Source organism: Peromyscus maniculatus, chromosome 13 (genome assembly GCF_049852395.1).
Source record: "Peromyscus maniculatus bairdii isolate BWxNUB_F1_BW_parent chromosome 13, HU_Pman_BW_mat_3.1, whole genome shotgun sequence".
Classification (NCBI taxonomy): domain Eukaryota; kingdom Metazoa; phylum Chordata; class Mammalia; order Rodentia; family Cricetidae; genus Peromyscus; species Peromyscus maniculatus.
In genome coordinates, this window is record NC_134864.1 from 5,658,925 (window position 1) to 5,678,120 (window position 19,196).

Below are 19,196 nucleotides of genomic sequence, written 5' to 3' on the forward strand. Positions count from 1 at the left end.
GACCACAATTACCTTTTAAAGACCGGCTCTACAAATACTGTCACTTACAGCCTCATTCTTTGACGAGGGTCAAGACTTCAGTACTGAATTATGGTGAACTTCCTTCTACCCCATATTCTGTCTTTCTGTCCATGCTCTACCAATGATATGAACGTCCCCCAGGACTTGGCTTCCTGGGAGACCAACCCTGCAGCACCCAAACTCAGGAATCAGCTGGTCTGAGTTTACATCCTGCCTCCTTGACACACCTAGAGAGTGATGCCTGAGACTTGCGTGTCAGGGTCTTTCTTTCCCACTGGTTCTGGGGGTGTGGCTGAGGGCTATGTCTCATTCAGCATGTGCAGGTGATCTATAGTTCGGAGTTGTCACTATGAAGTGCGGTAGAACATGCCTGTGGTGGAGGTACACCCGAGGGACACCCACTCTGATAGCTGTTAAAGCCACTGTGGCTACGGAGTGCTGGGAATGTGACGAGTGCCACCGAGGAACTGAAGTTTGTTTTTTAGTTAATTGGAGTTTTTATTTACTTTTGGTTCTTTTTAAAAATGCCATTCCAGAGCTTAGGCTGGCCATGAACTCTCTAATGCTAGTTAATTGTGATTTACATATAAATATTTGCATGTAGCTAGAGGGTATAGCAGAGTGTCCTAGTTCACCCAGGGGTCTCAGATCTTTTCTACGACATTCCTGCCTCGGGCCTGGTCATCCTCTGTGCTGGCTGTGAGGTCAGTGTCCTGGCCTCATCTTTGTGCCAGATGGCATCCCGTGGCTCCTGGTGGTGTTTGGCTTGTATTGCCTCTGGAAAGAGTTGCCCAGGGCAGTGAGGCCCAGAGCTTGCTGACTGGTGGTCAGGACAGAGGCCCCTGGTCTCCAGCAGCAGCCTTCTGAAAGCGGGAGGGGATAGCTAGGCAGTCCCCTGCTGACTTGGCCCTTCCAGCCAGGCACAGTAGAAGGCTAGCACATTCTCCTGGATGGCACTGAGTCCTTTTCCATTCATGTGCCCCAAACACCCCAAACTCAAGTGACTCCTTCTCCAACTGCATAGCCTTCCTCTTTTGCCCCAGTGTGGAGTTCATGCTGATCACTTCTGCCTCCCTTTAGTGCCCCATCATTCCCTTATGAATCTCAGTTCCCTTCTCTATCTCTCAGCCTCACCCAGTAATTCAGGTTGCCTACTTGCTCAATACGTCAAAGCCTGGATCATAAGTCCCACCCAGCTTTGTGACCCAGCTAGGGCCAGCTTAAACCACCTCCACCCCTCATCCCCCACCCGGGAGCTACTTGCTGCCCTCAGGCCTCAGCAGAAAAGGCCAGTCCTTAATCTGGTCCTCATAGCCTCATTTGACCCCACAGCGCTCCAGTTTTTATCTTATGCCATTTTCCTCCCTCTAAGCCACAGCTTCTTTTCTTTCTCGCTGCTGGGCTTTTGCACAGATCTGGCTTCCGCCTAGAACACGGTTCCCAGGTTAGGGGCAAGTCCAGCTTCCTTTCTCCATCTCTCCCTTACAGAGTGGCCTTAACAAGTTCTATCTTCTCTCTCTCCCGGTGTACATGCACGCACGCATCCACTCTGCAAACTTTACCAACATAGTCCAACGGCCTCCTAGAGGTCACTTACTCGGGTGTGAAAAAAAAGAAAAGTGTGCTTAGAAACAAGAAACAGAAACTGTGTTCCAAGAAGAAAACGACACAAGACAGAACAAGGAAAGAGATGGGTCGGGGCAGAAATAACCAGCGAGGGCCGGACAAGCCTGCGTCTGCGCCCACTGCCGACGGGGACGCGGTGGGGTGGGGCGGCCGGCCTCGAGGCCCCGCCCCGCCCCAGGCCCCGCCCCGGGCGCTCGGCCCATCCCCTCCCCGCCCCGCCCCGCCCCCCCCCGCGGCGCGCGCGCTGGCCGGGCAGCATGGCGGCGGCGGCGGGCGCCCCTCCGCCGGGTCCTCCGCAGCCGCCTCCGCCGCCGCCGCCTGAGGAGTCGTCCGACAGCGAACCCGAGGCCGAGCCCGGCTCCCCACAGAAGCTTATCCGTAAGGTGTCCACGTCGGGCCAGATCCGGCAGAAGGTGAGCCCGCGGCGTCGGCCGGGCGCGCGCCCCTCACGCCGCGGTCCCTGCCGAGGCCCGTGACCGTGTGCGAGCGGCCGCCCAGGCCCTGCCCGGCCGAGGTCCCGCGGTCGCTGCCGCCGGGCCGAGCGCGCCGCCGCCTAACGGGCCGCGGGGACCGGGCCGCGGGGCCGGGGCCGCGGGGACCGGGCGCAGGTGGGCGCCGCCGCTGCGGAGACCGAGGCCCGGCGTGCTGCCGGGTCGCTGCGGGGACCCCAGGCGCGCTCTCCCCGAGGCCCGGGGGTCTGTACGTTTGAGAACCGGGCGCCGCTCCCCGGACTCACCTGTGTTGGCCTCACCCTCCAGTGCCCACCCGGCTGCGGGGTCCTCACCCACCCCCGGGTCCCGAAAGGGAAGGGATGCGCGTGTAGTGGCCGCTTCTCCCTCCGTCCCCGGGAAAGCCGGGACTCCTCACCCGCTGGGCGCAGAACTCTTCGTGGAGAACTCCAGCCGCCCGGGATGCAGTGCAGAGAGACGCATGCCTTTTTGTTTTCTTGCCCGAAGAATAAAGTTGCACCCTTTGCTTTCCCTTTCTTGTTCCTCGTGAAAACTGCGTATGGTTCCTTGCTGAGGTGAGCCCTCCTTGTTGGAAGGGCTTCCTCGGGCAGGTGGCTGGACAGGTGGCGGAGAACAGGTTGCCACCGTGGGGCATCCCTGGCAGTTCCGGCTGGCACGGGCTTGCTCATCCTGCTGCAGTGCGCCTTTCCTCCGAGGCCAGTTAGTTACCCTTTACTGGAAGAGCCATTTCTTGCTTTATCATCTGTCCGCCTCTGTTACTTGCGATCGAGGGTGGGGGATGCATTAAGTGCTGCTGCTGTGTTACACTGTGGTGAGGTACCTCAGTCATTCAGCACATGGGATTGAACACCTGGGCTAGTCTAACAGCGCCAGGGAGGATAGAGCCATTGGGTGTAACGATTCTCCAGTTTCTTTTGGGTTAGCTTTGAGAGCTTCAGTTGGGTTAATTTATTTGGAGGTAATGGTTACTAGTATCTGTCATTGTGCTCTTGTGGATTGGAAACTGAAGTGGAGCAGTTAAGTGACTTGCCCAGCGTGGCAGAAGTAGTGAAACATGGGTCTGGGTTTGAACCTTGATGAGGATCTCACTGATGGGAGGCAGTTTCTCCATCTAGGGGTTACCTGTCAGGTAGGGAGAGGACCCCTGTACTCGTCATAACATGGTAAATGCTGTGGGAGATTTGAACGTGGCGTCTGAAAGTTTAGACACACCTGGAAATGGTCAGTGGCTCAGGTGGAGTGGAAGAGGCCGGAAAGATCATTCAGGGCCAGGCTGCAAGAGAGCACCAGTGAAGGCCATTCGTCATGGGAGTGACGATCAGATGTGCCCCAGGAACTAGTTTAGGAAGCCCTGATACTGACAGGAATGCCCTTTCCTAGTGCTGGTCCTTAAGGTAGGTACTGGTGTGAGGCGATCAGATCTTGTGACAGAAGGGAGTGATGAATGAGGGCTAAGATCATGGTGGAGAGGATGGACTCCTGGGAGATTCAAGTGAGTCCAGACTTTGTTGGTCAGGAGGTGTCTCCCTGCCTTTCCTCAGGGTGAAAACAATAGCTGCTGTACCAGCTGTTCTGGTCGTCTGGGGGGAGCGGTGGTTATGGTGTTAAAAATACATCCGAGGACACGCGTTCAGAATACATGCACATCTGCTGTACAGATAGCTCAGGGCCGATTTTTCTTCTGGTTTGCTAGAGCTTGTCAGGATGTGGGAAATGTGAGGTTTACTGTGTGCAATACCTCCCTTTTGCGGCAGAGAGGCCATTCACGAATTTTTTTTTTTTTTTTGTATATATGTGTGTGGTACATAGTGCAGATTTCCAAATGATGTGATCAGAACCCCCTCTTACTGTTTGAGTAGAGGAGTTTAGTTCAGGGGAGCTGTGGCCCAGGTGCTGGAGAACAGAGCATGGAAGCTGAAGGCAGTGATGCAACTCAGAGATGAAGCAACACACAGGAAGCCACCGCCACCAGAGCGCAGGGACAGAAGTCGAAGGAAGGAGACCCCATCAGGCTCCAGGGGTAGTGGGGCTCCCCCAGAAACTGGAACTGTGGAGTCCCACCTGGCCCAGCTCTGGGAGGGCAGAGCTGCAGCTGCACATGTACTAAGCCCCTTCTGCCTGGACATCCTGCCTGTAAAGGTTACCTCCGCTGCAATTTGAAACACATCAGAAGAACCAGAGATGGATCTGAGGACCAACTGGCCGAGAATCGGAGCTGTATGTATGACAGGTTTTCAAAGATATTAGTCTACTGCAGCCTCTAGTCGTCTTAATTTAGGGGAGAATTGGTAGTGGTCTTCAGATTTTAGTGTGCAGATACATCCCTGGGGACACTGTTAACTCGATGATGCTGGGTGAGGAGGACTGGGGCCTTGGAATGTGTATTTTTAGCAGGCTCCCACAGTCATTGATACTGCTGTCCAGGAAGCATGCTTTGAGAAGCAAGACCCTAGGGTGGTCCTGTAGAGAAGGACGCCTTACCAATCTCTGTGTACATCTTCTGGTCCTAAGGAGTTTGGAATGTTTTCCTGTAATCCTCTCCTGAAAATTTGATGTGTGTAGATTTGGGGTGGCTATTTATGACATGTTTGATTGGTGTCCCCCCCCCCCCCCCCAATTTGAATTCTTTGCAGTTGAAACTGCTCCCAGAAAACACATGGCTTCATTTGTGCTTTCTGACCACAGTACACAATAACAACTCCAGGACTACATAGCTAGGGTGGAAAGAGAAAACAGGTAATGCACTGAGCAGTGAGCTCATCAGTGCTTTGGAGCATATTTTGAAATTTGAGTAAAGAGCAGTGTAATTCTTTGAAGCTATTATTTAAGACAGAATTTTGTTATAAGTTTTTAAAAAGTTAACTTTAAAAAAATTTGAATATAGAAATGTTTGTATTTCTTCTTTTTTTTTTTTTCCTTCTTCTTTGAGCCAGGGTTTCTCTGTGTAGCCATGGCTGTCCTGGAACTCGCTTTGTAGACCAAGCTGGCCTCAAACTCAGATATTTGACTTCCTCTGCCTCTGAGTGCTGGGATTAAAGGCGTGCGCCACACTCAAAAGAAATGTTTGTATTTCTGTTTTCAAATGTAAAGCTTTTTTTTCTTTGTGAAATGAAAACTAGTAGAAATTAAGTAAAGGGTTCAAGTTTTATTTTTTATTTTACTGTTTGAAGGGACAGGGTCTCATGTAGTCCAGGCTAGTCTTGAACTGACTACATAGTTGAGGATGACCTTGAACTTCCGGTCCTTTTGTCCCACCTCATTGTGTACCACATGCCTACCACTACTAGTTTTTGCAGTTCTGGAAATTGAATTCAGGGCCTCAAAGCTAGATAAGCTGTCTACCAACTGAGCTATATTCCCAGCTCTCAAGTTTAAAAGACTTGAAAAACTCCGGTTTATGAAACAACTTTGGCTGGGAAGGTGGGTAGAATGCTTACCTAGCATGTGTGAAGCCCTGCACCACATAAACAAGGTGTGATAGGGGCATGCCTGTAATCCTAGTCACTGGAGATGGGAGCGGGCGAATCAGTTTAGGGTCATCCTTGGAAACCAGCCTGGAGTACAGGGCCTTGCTTTAAAAAAGCGAGGTGGGGGTGGGGATGAGAACTCACATGTCATTAGTTTATCCATCTAAACAGTATAGTTCAGTTGAGCGTAGTGGCACACATCTGTAATCCAGGGGCCCTGGAGACTGAGGCAGGAGGGTCTGGAGTAGCCTGGGCTCTGTAACAAGATCCTGTCTTAAGAAAACAAAGCAAACACTGTGTAGTTGGGTGGCTTTTAGTATAGTCACAGTTGTGCAACCGTCACCACAGCCAGTTTTAGAACATTCTCATCACCAGTTTCCTCTCAGCTCCCCCAACCCTAGGCAGCCACTCCTGTACTTTCTGTCTCTATGCTTGCCCATGCTGATGACTTTCTAGAACTAGAGTCATTTAGTATGCTGGCTTTTGTGTTTTGTTTCTTTCATTCAGCTATTTAAATTTTTTAAAAGTTAGCATGTAAACTGATAGGGCTTTATTAGAGTACTCATACATATATATTATCATTGCACTAATATTCAGTATATTTTCAGGATTCTTCCAAGTTATAGCATGTATCGGTACTATATCTTCTGCTTTTTGGCCTTTCTAAAACACCCCTATGAACATTTGTGTACATTTTTTGTGTAGACATGTCCTCATTTCTTTTGGGTATATACATAGAATTTTGGGGCTATATGGAAACACTGTTTAACTTTTTGAGGAACTGTTGGGATGTCTTATGAGTGGTTCCATTTTACATTTTCAACAGCATTGTGTGAGGAGTCGTCTCCAGGTCTCTGCATCCTTGCTCATACTTATCTTTTTTATTACAGCCCTTCTAGTAGGTGTGAAGTGGTAAGATTTTTTTTTTTCTCATTTTTCTTTTCTTTTCTTTTTCTTGTGCTAGAGATGAAGCCAGGGCCTCATATGGGCTAGGGAAGTGCTGTACCATTGAGCTGCACTTCTAGCCCCCATAAATGTTCATATCTTCCACAGCATTTACTGTGTTATAATGTCACAGGTACTAGTGTCATCTCTCCACTAGGCCACCAACCCCTAGATGGAAAGACCCTCCCTCCTATCAGTGGGATGTTCAAGGTGCAAACCGGGAAAACAGTAGCTGCTATACCAAGCTGTTCTGGGTGGTCTCAGTAAGGTCTCCAGGTCTTGCTGCCCTCTTAACAGACACCGCAGGACCCAGAATTCAGTTGAAATTTAAGTTCTGGGAGAAGCTGAATCCAAGGATTCTTTATGGAGGAAAACCATCCTCTAACAATGAGCTGACCCCAAGTAATACGAACCCAAGTAAACAGTATTTTGTAAAGAAAACATCCAGGGAGATTGTTTGTTTTATCTAAAGGAAAATGACCTCAAGTGAAAGGTTAGAAGTTAGAAGGGATGAAGAACAGTATGCACACTATGTAGGGTGTTTGTGTGGAAAAGACCAGGTAGTTATTGACTGTGTATATTAACTCTGTCTTTGGGTTTAAAACACATATAGGTTAAATACAGTAACATCATGAAAGAAAGATAAACAGTAAAACTGTTTTTAAAAAGTTATTTAATGTTAAACTAGTTTAGGATATGAGTCCTAATCTTGCAGTAGCTCTAAAATAACCATGGGCTGTGTGATGCCATAAGTCAAGGACTGGGAAATGAGAGAGAGAGAGAGAGAGAGAGAGAGAGAGAGAGAGAGAGAGAGAGAGAGAGAGAGAGAGAGAGAGGACATGACTGCTCCTAGGTATGATAGAAGAGAAAGTTTATTTTAGATAAAAGGGAGAGTGTAGGGAGAGACAGGGACATATGGGAGAGTCCAAAGTGGACATGACCAGACTGAACTGGGCTACGTGGGGAGAGGGAGAGGGGAAGGAAGAGGAGAAAGGGGGGAACAAGGTGTAGCAGTCTGGAGGCCAAAGGACCAAAAAACGATGGGGAACCAAAATGTCTGGATGATATAGGGAAGAGCCCCTGGGGGAAGGGCAGCGCAGCCCCTGGGCTGGAGAGTTCAGGGTAGAGGGTGGTGTATGCCAGCCATTCTTTGTAAGGGATAGAGACTGAGGGATGCTGAGAAAACCTGGAGGCCCGCTTTGATTTGTTAAATAGGCACCTCAAAAGCCAGTTTTCCTGGGTTTGAAACGTAACAAAAGTGATATAATAAACTCTAGGAAAGAAGGCAAGAAAAGAGAGAGAAAAAAAGGGACACTGAACAAGTGTGACAAAGAAAGCAAACAGTAAGTCAGGAGTCTAAAGTCCCAGTGTTCTTTCCATAGACTTATTTGGATTAAGTTGGGGGAAGGTGGCACAGTAGAGTAAGTACTCATTTGCCTAGCGTGTGTGAAGTCCTGGGTTTTGAGTCCAGCATCATATAAATGTAAGTGGATTTAAGTTCCAGCTAAGAGAGAGTACGTAAACTAAACTTATCTAAGCTATTTAAAATGATAAATTTAAAACACAGATATGAAGAGATTAAAAATAAAGCAGTGGAGAAAGTAATGCAAGGACTAACCAAAAGAAAATTGATGTATTAGCTTTAATATCCAATAAAATGGTCAAAGCCAAGGTTATCAATGTAAAGGTATTATATTAAAAAAATGAGTTTATAAAAGATTTCAGATTCAAGAATTAAAAACTTGTAAGAAAGTTGTAAAAGAAAAATTAACACAAGTATAACATGGATCTCAAGTATCCACAGTCTGGAGGCATACCACCCTTAACACTCCCAGGAGAGAGAGAGGCAGGAGGATCGGAAAGTTAAGGTCACCTTCTGCTGCATAGTGAGTTTTAGGCTAGCCTATGATACTTGAGACCTATTTCAAAACAAAACAAAACAAAACACAACATCCTCTTCTTCCTCCCTAAGATCACAGCAGGATTTACTTTTTTGAGGTGCAGTGTCTTGTTATAAGGCCCTTGTTGGCTTCAAATTCACAGCAGCCTTCCTGCCTCAGTCTCCTGAGTGTTGGTATTACAGGTTATTCATCACCGTACACAGCTTCATAGTGGAGCATTTTAATGTATGTTTCTCAGGTGGTGGTAGGACAAACCAGACCAGAAAAAAAATGTAAGAATGTAGCAGAATCCAATAACATGACACATGGATAGAATACTGTACCTAACAACCAGAGAATTTAGTTATCAGGTTTATGGACACATTTGTCAAGATTATTCATGTGCTGGCTACAAGGCAAGTTTCAGCAGTGTTCTCAAGAATGCAACTGTACAGGATGTGTTTTCTTTTTAAAATTTATTTATTTATTTATTTATTTATTTATTTATTTATTTATTTATTTATTTATTTATTTATTATGTATACAGCATATATGACTGCAGGCCAGAAGAGGGCACCAGATCTCATTACAGATGGTTGTGAGCCACCATGTGGTTGCTGGGAATTGAACTCAGGACCTTTGGAAGAGCAAGCAGTGCTCTTAACCACTGAGCCATCTCTTCAGCCCCAGAATGTGTTTTCTAATAACAGTGGAATTAAATAAGACAGGAATTAATACAAAGAAAATCCTGAGAGTGGATATGGAAATTTAGGAGTCTATTTTTAAGTAATTTATGGGCCAAAGAAAGATAGAAATACTTTTTGAGTAGAATGATGGCAAAAAATACCTATGTAGCTGTAATTCCAGCAATCAGGAGGCTGAGGCAGGAATGTGAGTGTGAGGACACGTGGGTCCACAGGCTGAAACTCTTCCTCTAAAAACAAAGCCCCAAACACCAATAGCCAACCAACCAGCCAACTACCAACCAACCAACCAACCAACCAACCAACAACCAACCAACTACCAAACAACAGCCACCAACCAACCACCAACCAACCAACCAACCAACCAACCAACCAAATACCAGCCAACTACCTACCTAACAACCAACTACTAACCAAACCAACCAACCAACAACCAGTTAACCAGCCATCAAACAACCAACCAATAACTAACCAACTACCAACCAACCAACCACCAACAAAAAAACAAACCCAAACCAACTGAACCAGCCAACTAGCCAAACAAGCAAGCACAACATCAAGTAGGATATAGCTGGAGTCACATCTAGAAGAAAATTTCCATCAATTACTATAAGCACTAGGAAAGAAGACATGTTGGAAAGGCATGAAATTCAAGAAGCAACACACTGAATCCAAAGAAAATAGAACACTTTGTTTAAAGAAGAAGGGGGCTGATAAAGAGTATGCATAAGTGCCATAGCAGAAGGGAACTGAGGAAATCAGCTAAAAGCAGTTAATAGGCACAGGGAAAAGGAGGCTGGAGAGCTGTGTTGGAAGCCACATTAAGAAGTAAGAAGTCGCCAGGCGGTGGTGGCGCACGCCTTTAATCCCGGCACTCGGGAGGCAGAGGCAGGCGGATCTCTGTGAGTTCGAGGCCAGCCTGGTCTCCAAAGTGAGTTCCAGGAAAGGCGCAAAGCTACACAGAGAAACCCTGTCTCGAAACAAAACAAAACAAAACAAAATAAAAACAAAAACAAAAAATGGTAAGAAGTCTCTTAATAAGATCCAGATTGACAAGATAGCACTGGTCATGTCATGGTTGCTTGAGAGGATGCTGCCAGTCCCCATGGGTAGGAGTGATGGCAGCCTGCACCAGGGTGGATGGAGTTAGCTGGGTTTGAGAGCATCCTAAAAGGACTCTGCTGGCTTGTATAGGTGCTGGGGAAGAGGAGGTTGATGACTCTCATGAGGCATTGAGGCCCTTTTCTGAGGCAAATGCCATAAGTGAATAAGGACCAGCTTGGGGGTTTTGTTCTGATCATCTCCACCCCTGTGTTCTATCCTGGATTAAGCTGTTTCCTTCTCTCTACCCAACCCCAAATCACCATGTGGCAGCTATAGAGACAGTCAGGGTGAGATTAGGATGTTCAGAGACAGGAGGGAGGGCCGGGAAGAGAGGTGGGGAGAGAAGGAGAGGAGCCACAGTGCAGGCTGGGGAAGGTTCAGCGGAAGAGTGGTCTGCAGGCCATCCCCAAAGACCCCAGCAAGTGCCTCCGAAGCACACCATAGCTTTTCCTCTATCACATCAAGTCTTTGCACCTAAAACACACTAACATCACATATCCAGATAATTTTTACATCTCCCTGACAGAGCCCAAGTGTCTTCTATGGCTTCCCTCTTAGGACAGGTACTAGTCAATTCATGCGTTGAGCTGGTTATCTTGGCTCTAGTTTTTTTAAGCCAGAACAGCTCCCTCCCTCCCTTTCTCCCCACCATGACAGTAAAGGCTTGAGAGGTAAGGGCAGCTGTCTTGTAAGAGCTCTGTCTGATTGCTTCCTAATGGGTCTTTTCACATTGTTCTTTTATCCTCTGTTTCCTGTAACTTGGAAGTGAGAGGTCTCAGAGACTCCTTAAGATTCAGGCTGGCATTTGGGAAAGCTCTGAACTCTGTCATGCATTCCACAGAAGCTATGTTCTGTTATCTTGTCCCTCTGAGGAATTGTCACTAGATGTTTTCATGGAGACATGGGTTCCTTTGTGTTAGTAACTTATCTGAGTGGTGCTTCCTAGGCATTACGCAAAATTTTTTTTTAAATTTTTTTCCAGCTTTTACACACTAGATTTTAGCCTTTAAGTGCAATACTTGTCTGAGTATATAGAATGGAGACTACTTGAATCTGCCACTTATTCCATATATATATATATATATATATATATATATATATATATATATATGGACACGGGTTCTCTATGTAGCTCTGGCTGTCCTGGAACTCCCTCTGTAGACCAGGCTGGCCTCGAACTCAGATGTGCCTCTGCTTCCTAAGTGCTGGGATTAAAGGTGTGTGCCACCACTGCCTGGCTCACATTTATGTTGTTGTTGCTTTACTATGTAAGCAGTCCAGGCTAGCTTCAAATTGACATCCTTCTACCTTAGTCTCCTAAATGCTGGGACTGTAGGCATTGACACAGCACCTGGCCAATCATGGTTTTTGTTTAAATTTTTTATTATTTTTTGATTTTTTTTTTTTTTTTAATTTTTCGAGACAGGGTTTCTCTGTGTAGCTTTGCGCTTTTCCTGGGACTCACTTGGTAGCCCAGGCTGGCCTCGAACTCACTGCCTCTGCCTCCCGAGTGCTGGGATTAAAGGCATGCGCCACCACCGCCCGGCTTTATTATTTTTTGATTTTCAGACAGGGTTTCACTAGCTCTAGCTGGACTGGAACTCACTACATAGATCAGGCTGGCCTTGAATTCACAGCAAGATGCTGCCTCTGTCTCCTGAGCACTGAGATCAAAGGTGTGCATCACCATACTTAGCTATTTTTAATTCAAAATTTTTACTTATTATTTTATGTGTATGTGTGCATTTGCTTGTACACATAAGCTAGAAGATGACTTTTGGTAGTTAGTACTCTCCTACCATAAGTTACAGGGATGAGTACTTTTACCCACTGAACCATGTTGTTGACCTGAGAGTTCATTTTAAAAATTTTTAAATACAGGGTCTCTATTATGTAGCCCAGACCATCCAGAACTTGGTGTGGAGACCAGGTTGGCAGTTGTTGATTTTGATGCGTTCATTATCTCTCTTTTTCTGAGTCAGGCCCTCATCTGCAGTCTTTGCAGGTCTGCGTGCAGTATTACCATGTCTTCACCGTGAGGATTGAGTCTCAGAGTTCTGGTTGTATGGCTGATGGGGCACAGGTGCATCCTGTAGCAGAGGTGGTGTGCTGTTACGACACTGGACATCTCCCTCCTGGGTCTAGGGTAGGAGTGCCTAGTGGGCCTCGCACTTTAGGCTTGTAGGCCTTTGCCCACCCTTTATGTACTGGATTAGGTTTAGGATTGAGTTTGCCTCCTGAAAGAGTCTGGCAGCCTTCTCTTTAGCAAGTCGTCTTTGGTCTCCTATTGTATCTCCTTGTATTATTTTGGACAGTTTTTACTGTTTGCAGGCTGGATGGTCTGACCACTGTGCCCATGGTCATGTATCCTCTCTTGATTTAACCAGTAGCATTCAGGGAGCGTCAGTTTGTTTTATATTGCTGATATCTTTGTGTATTGTATATTTTCCCCATTAGCTCTTCAAGTTGGATTTTAATTCTGCTGTTGAGTGATGAATTTTCCTTGTTTTTTCTAATCTTTGCTTGTATCTTAGCTTGTTGTCTTAAATTTTATCCTGTTCTCATTTTGATGTTCCCTGTCCTTTGAAAAATGCTTCATTTTATTTTTTAATAAAGGCAGTGCCTTCATGGATCTTACAAATGAAAAGAAGAAGCACATGTGCCTGTCTTCCCTCTCTTTCTCTTTTCTTGCCTTCTTCTCTCCCCTATCCCTCTTTCTCAAATGAAATCCACGTCACTCCCATGTTTGGCAAACTATCTACTTCCAAGTCACTCCTCCAACCCAACAGCGTGAATTTCTAAAACAACCTTCTACTTTCTATAATAATTCATTTCATAGTCACGCACATACTTTATTATAGACAGAAATTTCTCCAGTCCTGCCTGGCCCTGCAGTCGGGACGAATCTCTCCCACCCACACTCTTACAGCTGCTTACAAAATAATCACTCAGAGGCTTACATTAATTACAAACTGTATGGCCTATGGCTTTAGCTTCTGGTTAGCTAGATCTTTCATCTCCAATTAACCCATTTCTATAAATCTATATGTTGCCACATGGCCATGGGTTAACAGTCTGCTGACATCTTGTTTCTCCTTCAGCAGCTGGCAGGCTGGCGTCTCTCCCGGCTCCACTCTTCTCTCTGTGTCTCTGCTTGGATTTCCTGCCTGACTTAAAGCTTTCTTGCCATAGGCCAAAACAGCTTTATTTATTATCCAGTGGGAGCCACACCTATTCATGGCGTACAGAAAGACATCCCATAACGCTTTATGGCATATATTTTCTTCAGTCTACCTACGTTCTCCATTTTGTTTCAGCTAACTAGTTAGTACCACCATGTGTGTGGCTGCTGGAAGAAATGCTGAATGCCATCAGACTAACCCTAGCTGTGCAGCCACACTTGTGTGGGTCCATTTTCAGTGTCCATTGTGGATTATGTCCTTCATTTGTGGGTATTTAGCAGTCTCCTACCACCCACCATCGACTGGCTGTTCCCTGTTGCATCCCAGGTGAAGAGTGGGTTGTGGTCATGATGGAGAGGAATCCCTTGCCTCCAAGTTTGAACTCTGCTCAGATTCCCTGATAAGTGGAACTTTGTATTTTTGGAAATATCAAAAAGGGTCCCTCTCTCCCTCTTTCTCTCTTGGGTCTTACTAAGACCTGTCCGGCCTCAAGCTCTCTATCTTATGTTTAAGCCCATCAAGTGCTGGAGTCCCAAGCCTGTGCTGTCACTCTTTAGAGAAGGCTCTTGTTTTCTCCCCCTTTTGTTGCTTGTTCTTTTGGTGTTATATTTTAAGAAGCCATTGCCAAACGCAAGGTCAAGACGATACAGTCCTAGGACTTGTGAAGCTTTATTGTTATAGCTCTTATCTTCAGTCTGACTGTTTGGAGTTGTTTTTCTTATCTGGTGTAAAGTCCATGGGGTATTTAGTTGCCATAGCTCTGCAGCTGCAGTCTCAAGTGCAGGTGTCCCAGTGAAAGTGCCTTTTAGGAAGAATTTGTTGTCTTGGTACTTTTGGAGTTTTTTGTTTTCTTCCTTTGTTTTGGTACAGGTTCTCCCTGTGGCTCACCTGGGCTCTCAACTCCTGATGATTCCCTGCCTCCACCTCCTGAGTGACACCCCATCAGGCTCTCAGTGGAGGTGTTTTTGGGTGGTGGTGGTGTTGAGACAGGGTCTTGATCTATAGCCCTGAAATAACATTGATGTCATTAGACCTAGGGATGCACCCCACCCTCATTTTCCCTTTTGGTCATGTCTACATTTGAGATCTTGATGAAAATCTTTTGAGCAAAGGGAATCTGGGAGTGCTCCTGGTCTCCTTTCTGTGTATGGCTGGGTGGTTTCATGCTTTGAGTGGACAAGTAGAACCCAGGGTTGTCAAGACTGTTAAATATGCACATGCTTAGCACCTGTTGAAGCTGTGGGCTCTATCTCTAGCATCAAACCAGACCAAATCAAAGTTGCAAACAGCCTCACATTAAAATACCAAGTCAAGCTAGGTGTGGTGGTGTATATCTTTAGTTCTAGTACTTGGGAGACTGAGGCAGGTAGGTCTCTCTGAGTTCAAGGCCAGCTTGGTCTCCACAGTGAGACCTTGTCTTAAACAAACAAACACAACAACAACAACAACAAAAACATGTCAAGGGCTGTAGAGATGGCTGTGGCTTGAGTACATATTGTACCCAGGACTCACGTCAGTTACCTCACAACTGCTTGTAATTCTAGCTCCAGATGAAGCGGTGGGCTGGCAGGTGATGCACTTTGTGCAAGGCAGTGGGGTGTCGGGTGGGCATTCACAACCCAGATGCTACATCTGCACAGAAATGGTTTATTATAATAGACAAAAAGAAGATAGGAAAGAAGAGAGAAAAAGAGAGGGAAAGAGAGAGGGGGGCCAAGGGGTGCATACCTCATGGGAGTGGAGGGAGAGAGAAAGGGGTGGATTTTTTCTTTAAGAAGAGGCTTCTATGTCAGGACACAGGGTGGGCCCCAAGGGGCAGGATCAGAATATTATCAGACACAGCTTTGTGCTGTTGGGAAACATCAAGGCAAAGTCATGTTTACAGAATGTATTTTAGCTATGTGAAAACAGCATTCAGAGTGAAGATGATATTAGGGCTTCTGTTGTATGTGTGTGTTTGTGTGTGTGTGTGTGTGTGTGTGTGTGAATTTGGAGTATTTTTAGTTCACATAAATTGTTTTCTCACAGGGACAAGTATTATTTTATACTAGAGAACAAGGGTGCTGTCCTTCAGTGAAGATCTGAAGTGGAGCCTGGTAGTGAGTGTTCTGGGTTTGGCTCTAGAGGGTAGTATACTATTGTAGGAGATGGAGAGAGGCCTGTCCTTATCCTCTTTTCTGGAACTTTCTAAAACACAACCAGACCTGGTAGATTAAAGCAGGATGAATCCAAGTGTAACCCACCAGAGATGACCACTCAAACACAAGCAATTGAAGGTCTTTATTCCAGCTGGCTAGGACTATACTTAGGTATTCAGGACCCAAGTGTAGTGTTGAGTGTTTAAAGTAGGGGGTTTTTAAACTTAAAAACCACATCCCGGTATCTCACTCAGCATCTACAAGGGGAGGTTTGCACAAGCAAGCAGTTTAACAAAAGCTGAGATAAGAAGTTAGCTGAAGGAGAGAATTTGCATAAGCAGGTAGTTTAACAGAAGCTAAGATAAGTTAGCTGGGGCATCTTGACCTTAGGTTCCTAGAATAGAGTTGGATAATTTTCCTTGGGGCTCTCCATCAAGTAGATCAGATTCTAGTTAAACCTAAAATGGCTTTAGCAAGAATACAAGATGGAGGAACCGCTGCACTGTTTTGCCTGGTCACATTCTCCACTAGTTGTGGTATTTGCTCCGCCCATGACCTTGGGCTATAGGGCCCGAAGGAAGTGGTGCTTCCTGCTGTTGTGACCTCTTATAAGGGAAGGGAGAAGGGTCACATGCCCCTGCTCCCTGCTACTGCCTGTGAAGTAGATTCTATCTGGTCACCTTCAGCTGTCTACTCCGTTCTGTATTCGTGAGTGTATTTCCTTAATTTCTATCTTAATAAATTCTGTTACCCATTTAATAGACTCACATGGATTGATCATAGTAAGTGGAGCCCAACATGGGGCTCAGTGTTAAGAGCACTCACTGATGTTCCAGAGGAACCGGTTCAATTCCCAGGTTGTCCAGAGTCTGATCACACCAGGATAAAAAATAAATAAATAAAAGGAAGAAGGGACCACCGGACCTTTCTCTCCTCTCTTATAAGTGGTCATGTACAATGGCAGAAAGCACTGCCTCCTTCAAGACCTTTAGTTCAAGGTCATGGGTGGAGCAAATACCACTATAGCTAGTTCTATGGGCATGAATCAAATTATTGACTTGTCCTGTTCTAAGGGGACATAGTTGGTCCTAAGGACCGGTAGCTTAACTGTTTATTCTGTTTGATGTAGTTGGCCTTGTAGTTGAAGATGCAGGGTCCCATTGTTAGCTTGATCAGTATAAGAATGGTCGCCAGGCAGTGTTGGGGCGTGCCTTTAATCCCAGCACTTGGGAGGCAGAAGCAGGCAGATCTCTGTGAGTTCAAGACCAGCCTGGTCCTACAGAGTGAGTTCCAGGACAGGCACCAAAACAACACAGATAAACCCTGTCTTGAAAAAAAAAAAGACAAAAAAAAAAAAAAAATCAATAGTCTATGATACCTATTATCTGATCTTTGTCTTCCTTTTTTCCCCCTTTCCTTTATGTTTTCTCTGACTGTGGCAAGGTTTTTCCTAGTTACCCTGATTGGTTGGCATAGAAACAGCAAGTTTCTCCTAAGACCATTCAAAGTCCTCCCTGTTTTATAAAAAGCAGGTATAACCTCCTTTAGTTCTGTAGGACTACCACTGCAAGGGAGTCAACTTAGCTCTCCAGCCTGGAAAGAGAATTCTCTAAATGGTCTAGGCCTAAGTCTGTCTGGGAACTGAGTTCTGTAAAGTTTTGGTTTCCAACAATTAAGGCTGAAGTGCCTATGGCAGTTGCACTGGCTATTCCTGCCCCTACTAGAATCAGGACCAGAATTGGGGTCATTAACATTAAGTCAAGGCCAATATGAGTTCTCCTCTCTTCTCTATTATGTGCACATACCTGGGAGATAACATAGACCTGTATACATAGAGTGGGAGTGTGATTTTCCAGTGAGTTGGAGGAGGCACATTTTGTCAAACTGTTAATACAAGCAAGCCAGGTAACTTGAGAAAATGATACAGGTACCTTGTCCATGGCAGAACGGCTCACCATTGGCAAGGCACACATAAAACTGTGATCCCTGAAGGTTCATTTTTAGGTAGTCTTCCCCACAATCTGATTTACTGATTCCCCATCCCTCCCCTAGACCCATATTGTTCCATCCCTGGAAGGGACATGAGAGAGCAGAGGTCCACTTGAAAGATAGGATTTTCCATCCCTAGTTTTTCTGAGTTCCCATGTCCAGGTTTGGGAATGATGGTATTTATCCTGGGTAGTAAACTCTGGTCAGTCTTATCTTTAAGGTCCAAGTGATGGTCCATCTGTCCTCAGTGGCTTTTTTTCTTCTCTCAAAGGATGCCACCAACTAGTTAGACTTCAGTTGGGTTGTTGAGAATAACTAGGTGGGTCCCTTCCAGACAGGTTCCAAGGTCTGGACAGGGATCCTCTATATCCAAACCAACTCTCCTGGCTGGAACTGATGGTGGGTTCAGAGGTAGGAGATGGATAGGATTCCCTCCATAGTTCAGTCAATGGTCTAGTGAGCTTCCTGCAAAGCCTGCAAGGGCTTGAAAAATGATTTAGATATTTCTGTCTGGGGAATTTCTTGCAGTTTGGGATGGGATGGGAGGTCGTCTCCCAAACATAATTTCAAAAGGAGTAAGCCCCACCCCAGGTAAGTAATACACCAGATCCTAAGCAAAGGGGACGTGACACTTTTTTATTTTGCTACTTTTCAGGGTCAATGTGGTCAGTCTCCTAAGAGTTCTATTCATCCTTACTATTTGACCTGAGCTCTGTGGCCTGTATACACAATGTAATTCCCAATTAATATTTAATACCTTTGTCAGATTTTTTTTTTTTTTGAGATGGGGTTTCTTTGTGTAGCCTTGACTGTCCTGGAATTAGCTCTGTAGACCAGGCTGGCCTTGAACTCACAGCAACACTTTGGCCATGAAGACTAGACCATTGTTTGACCCTGAAGCTAGAGGCAGTCCAAATTTAGGGATTATTTCCTGAAGAAATTTTTTAGTAACTATTGGTATTCTGGTGGTGTAGGCCTATACCAATCCTGAGAAGATGTATACAAACACCAGCAAATATTTATAGCCAAAAACAGTAGGCCTGATTTCAGTAAAGTCTAACACTCAATTTTCCCTGGCCCATTTCCTTGAGCCTGGATCCCATGTAGGGTCTTCCTTTCTCCTTTCAGGTTTATCTGAGCATAGGTAGCACATCTAAAGCACATCTAAAAGTGGTGTTTTAATCAGGCTTTCTGAACTTGGAACATAATACTTGCATCTGAGAGTTCAGTTTTCATGGCCCCTAGGTGGATGGCTTGGTGGAGATCCATAACTAGTTGTCTTCCTAGACTTGAGAGAAGGATGGTCTGCCGTCCAGCAGCAACCACCATCCTTGATTATCCTTTGAGAGGCCCCACTGGTTCTAGGGCCACTTCCTGGGTGGCCAAGTTAGCTACTCAGTTGCCTCGGGCTTCTGGGAATCTGTTTTGGTATCCTTTCCTTTGCAGTGAACAACGGCCACCCTTTTAGGTAACCAGATAGCTAGCATTAGGGCCAAGATTTCTTCTCTATTTTCGATTTCTTTTCCTGCTTGGGTTAGCACATCCTCTTTTCCTTGTGTAGAGTCCCATGGACATGAGCCATGGCAAAAGCATATTGTCTGTCAGTGTATATGGTGCTAGCCTGGTCTTTCCTCCAGTAGAGTGCTTGAATCAAAGCTAAAAGCTCCACT

The 19,196-nt window shown here is 45.8% G+C and overlaps 1 protein-coding gene across 6 annotated transcripts in view; it reads left to right on the forward strand.

The window, feature by feature from the left end:
* The first annotated feature begins 1,884 nt into the window (after positions 1-1,884).
* Dgkd (diacylglycerol kinase delta) overlaps positions 1,885-19,196 on the forward strand; it is a 96,480-nt gene continuing 79,168 nt past the window's right edge. For 4 of the 6 annotated variants that reach the window (XR_013043965.1, XR_013043966.1, XM_076549530.1 and 1 more), the window contains exon 1: positions 1,885-2,060. Coding sequence is in view for 3 of the 6 variants with exons in the window: in XM_076549530.1 (XP_076405645.1) it covers positions 1,905-2,060 (156 nt within the window). In the remaining 3 variants the exon portion in view is untranslated. Of the gene's footprint in view, positions 2,061-2,539; positions 2,672-4,096; positions 4,335-19,196 lie in introns of those variants that run through there. The other 2 variants (XM_076549539.1, XM_076549533.1) reach the window with 2 other exon arrangements.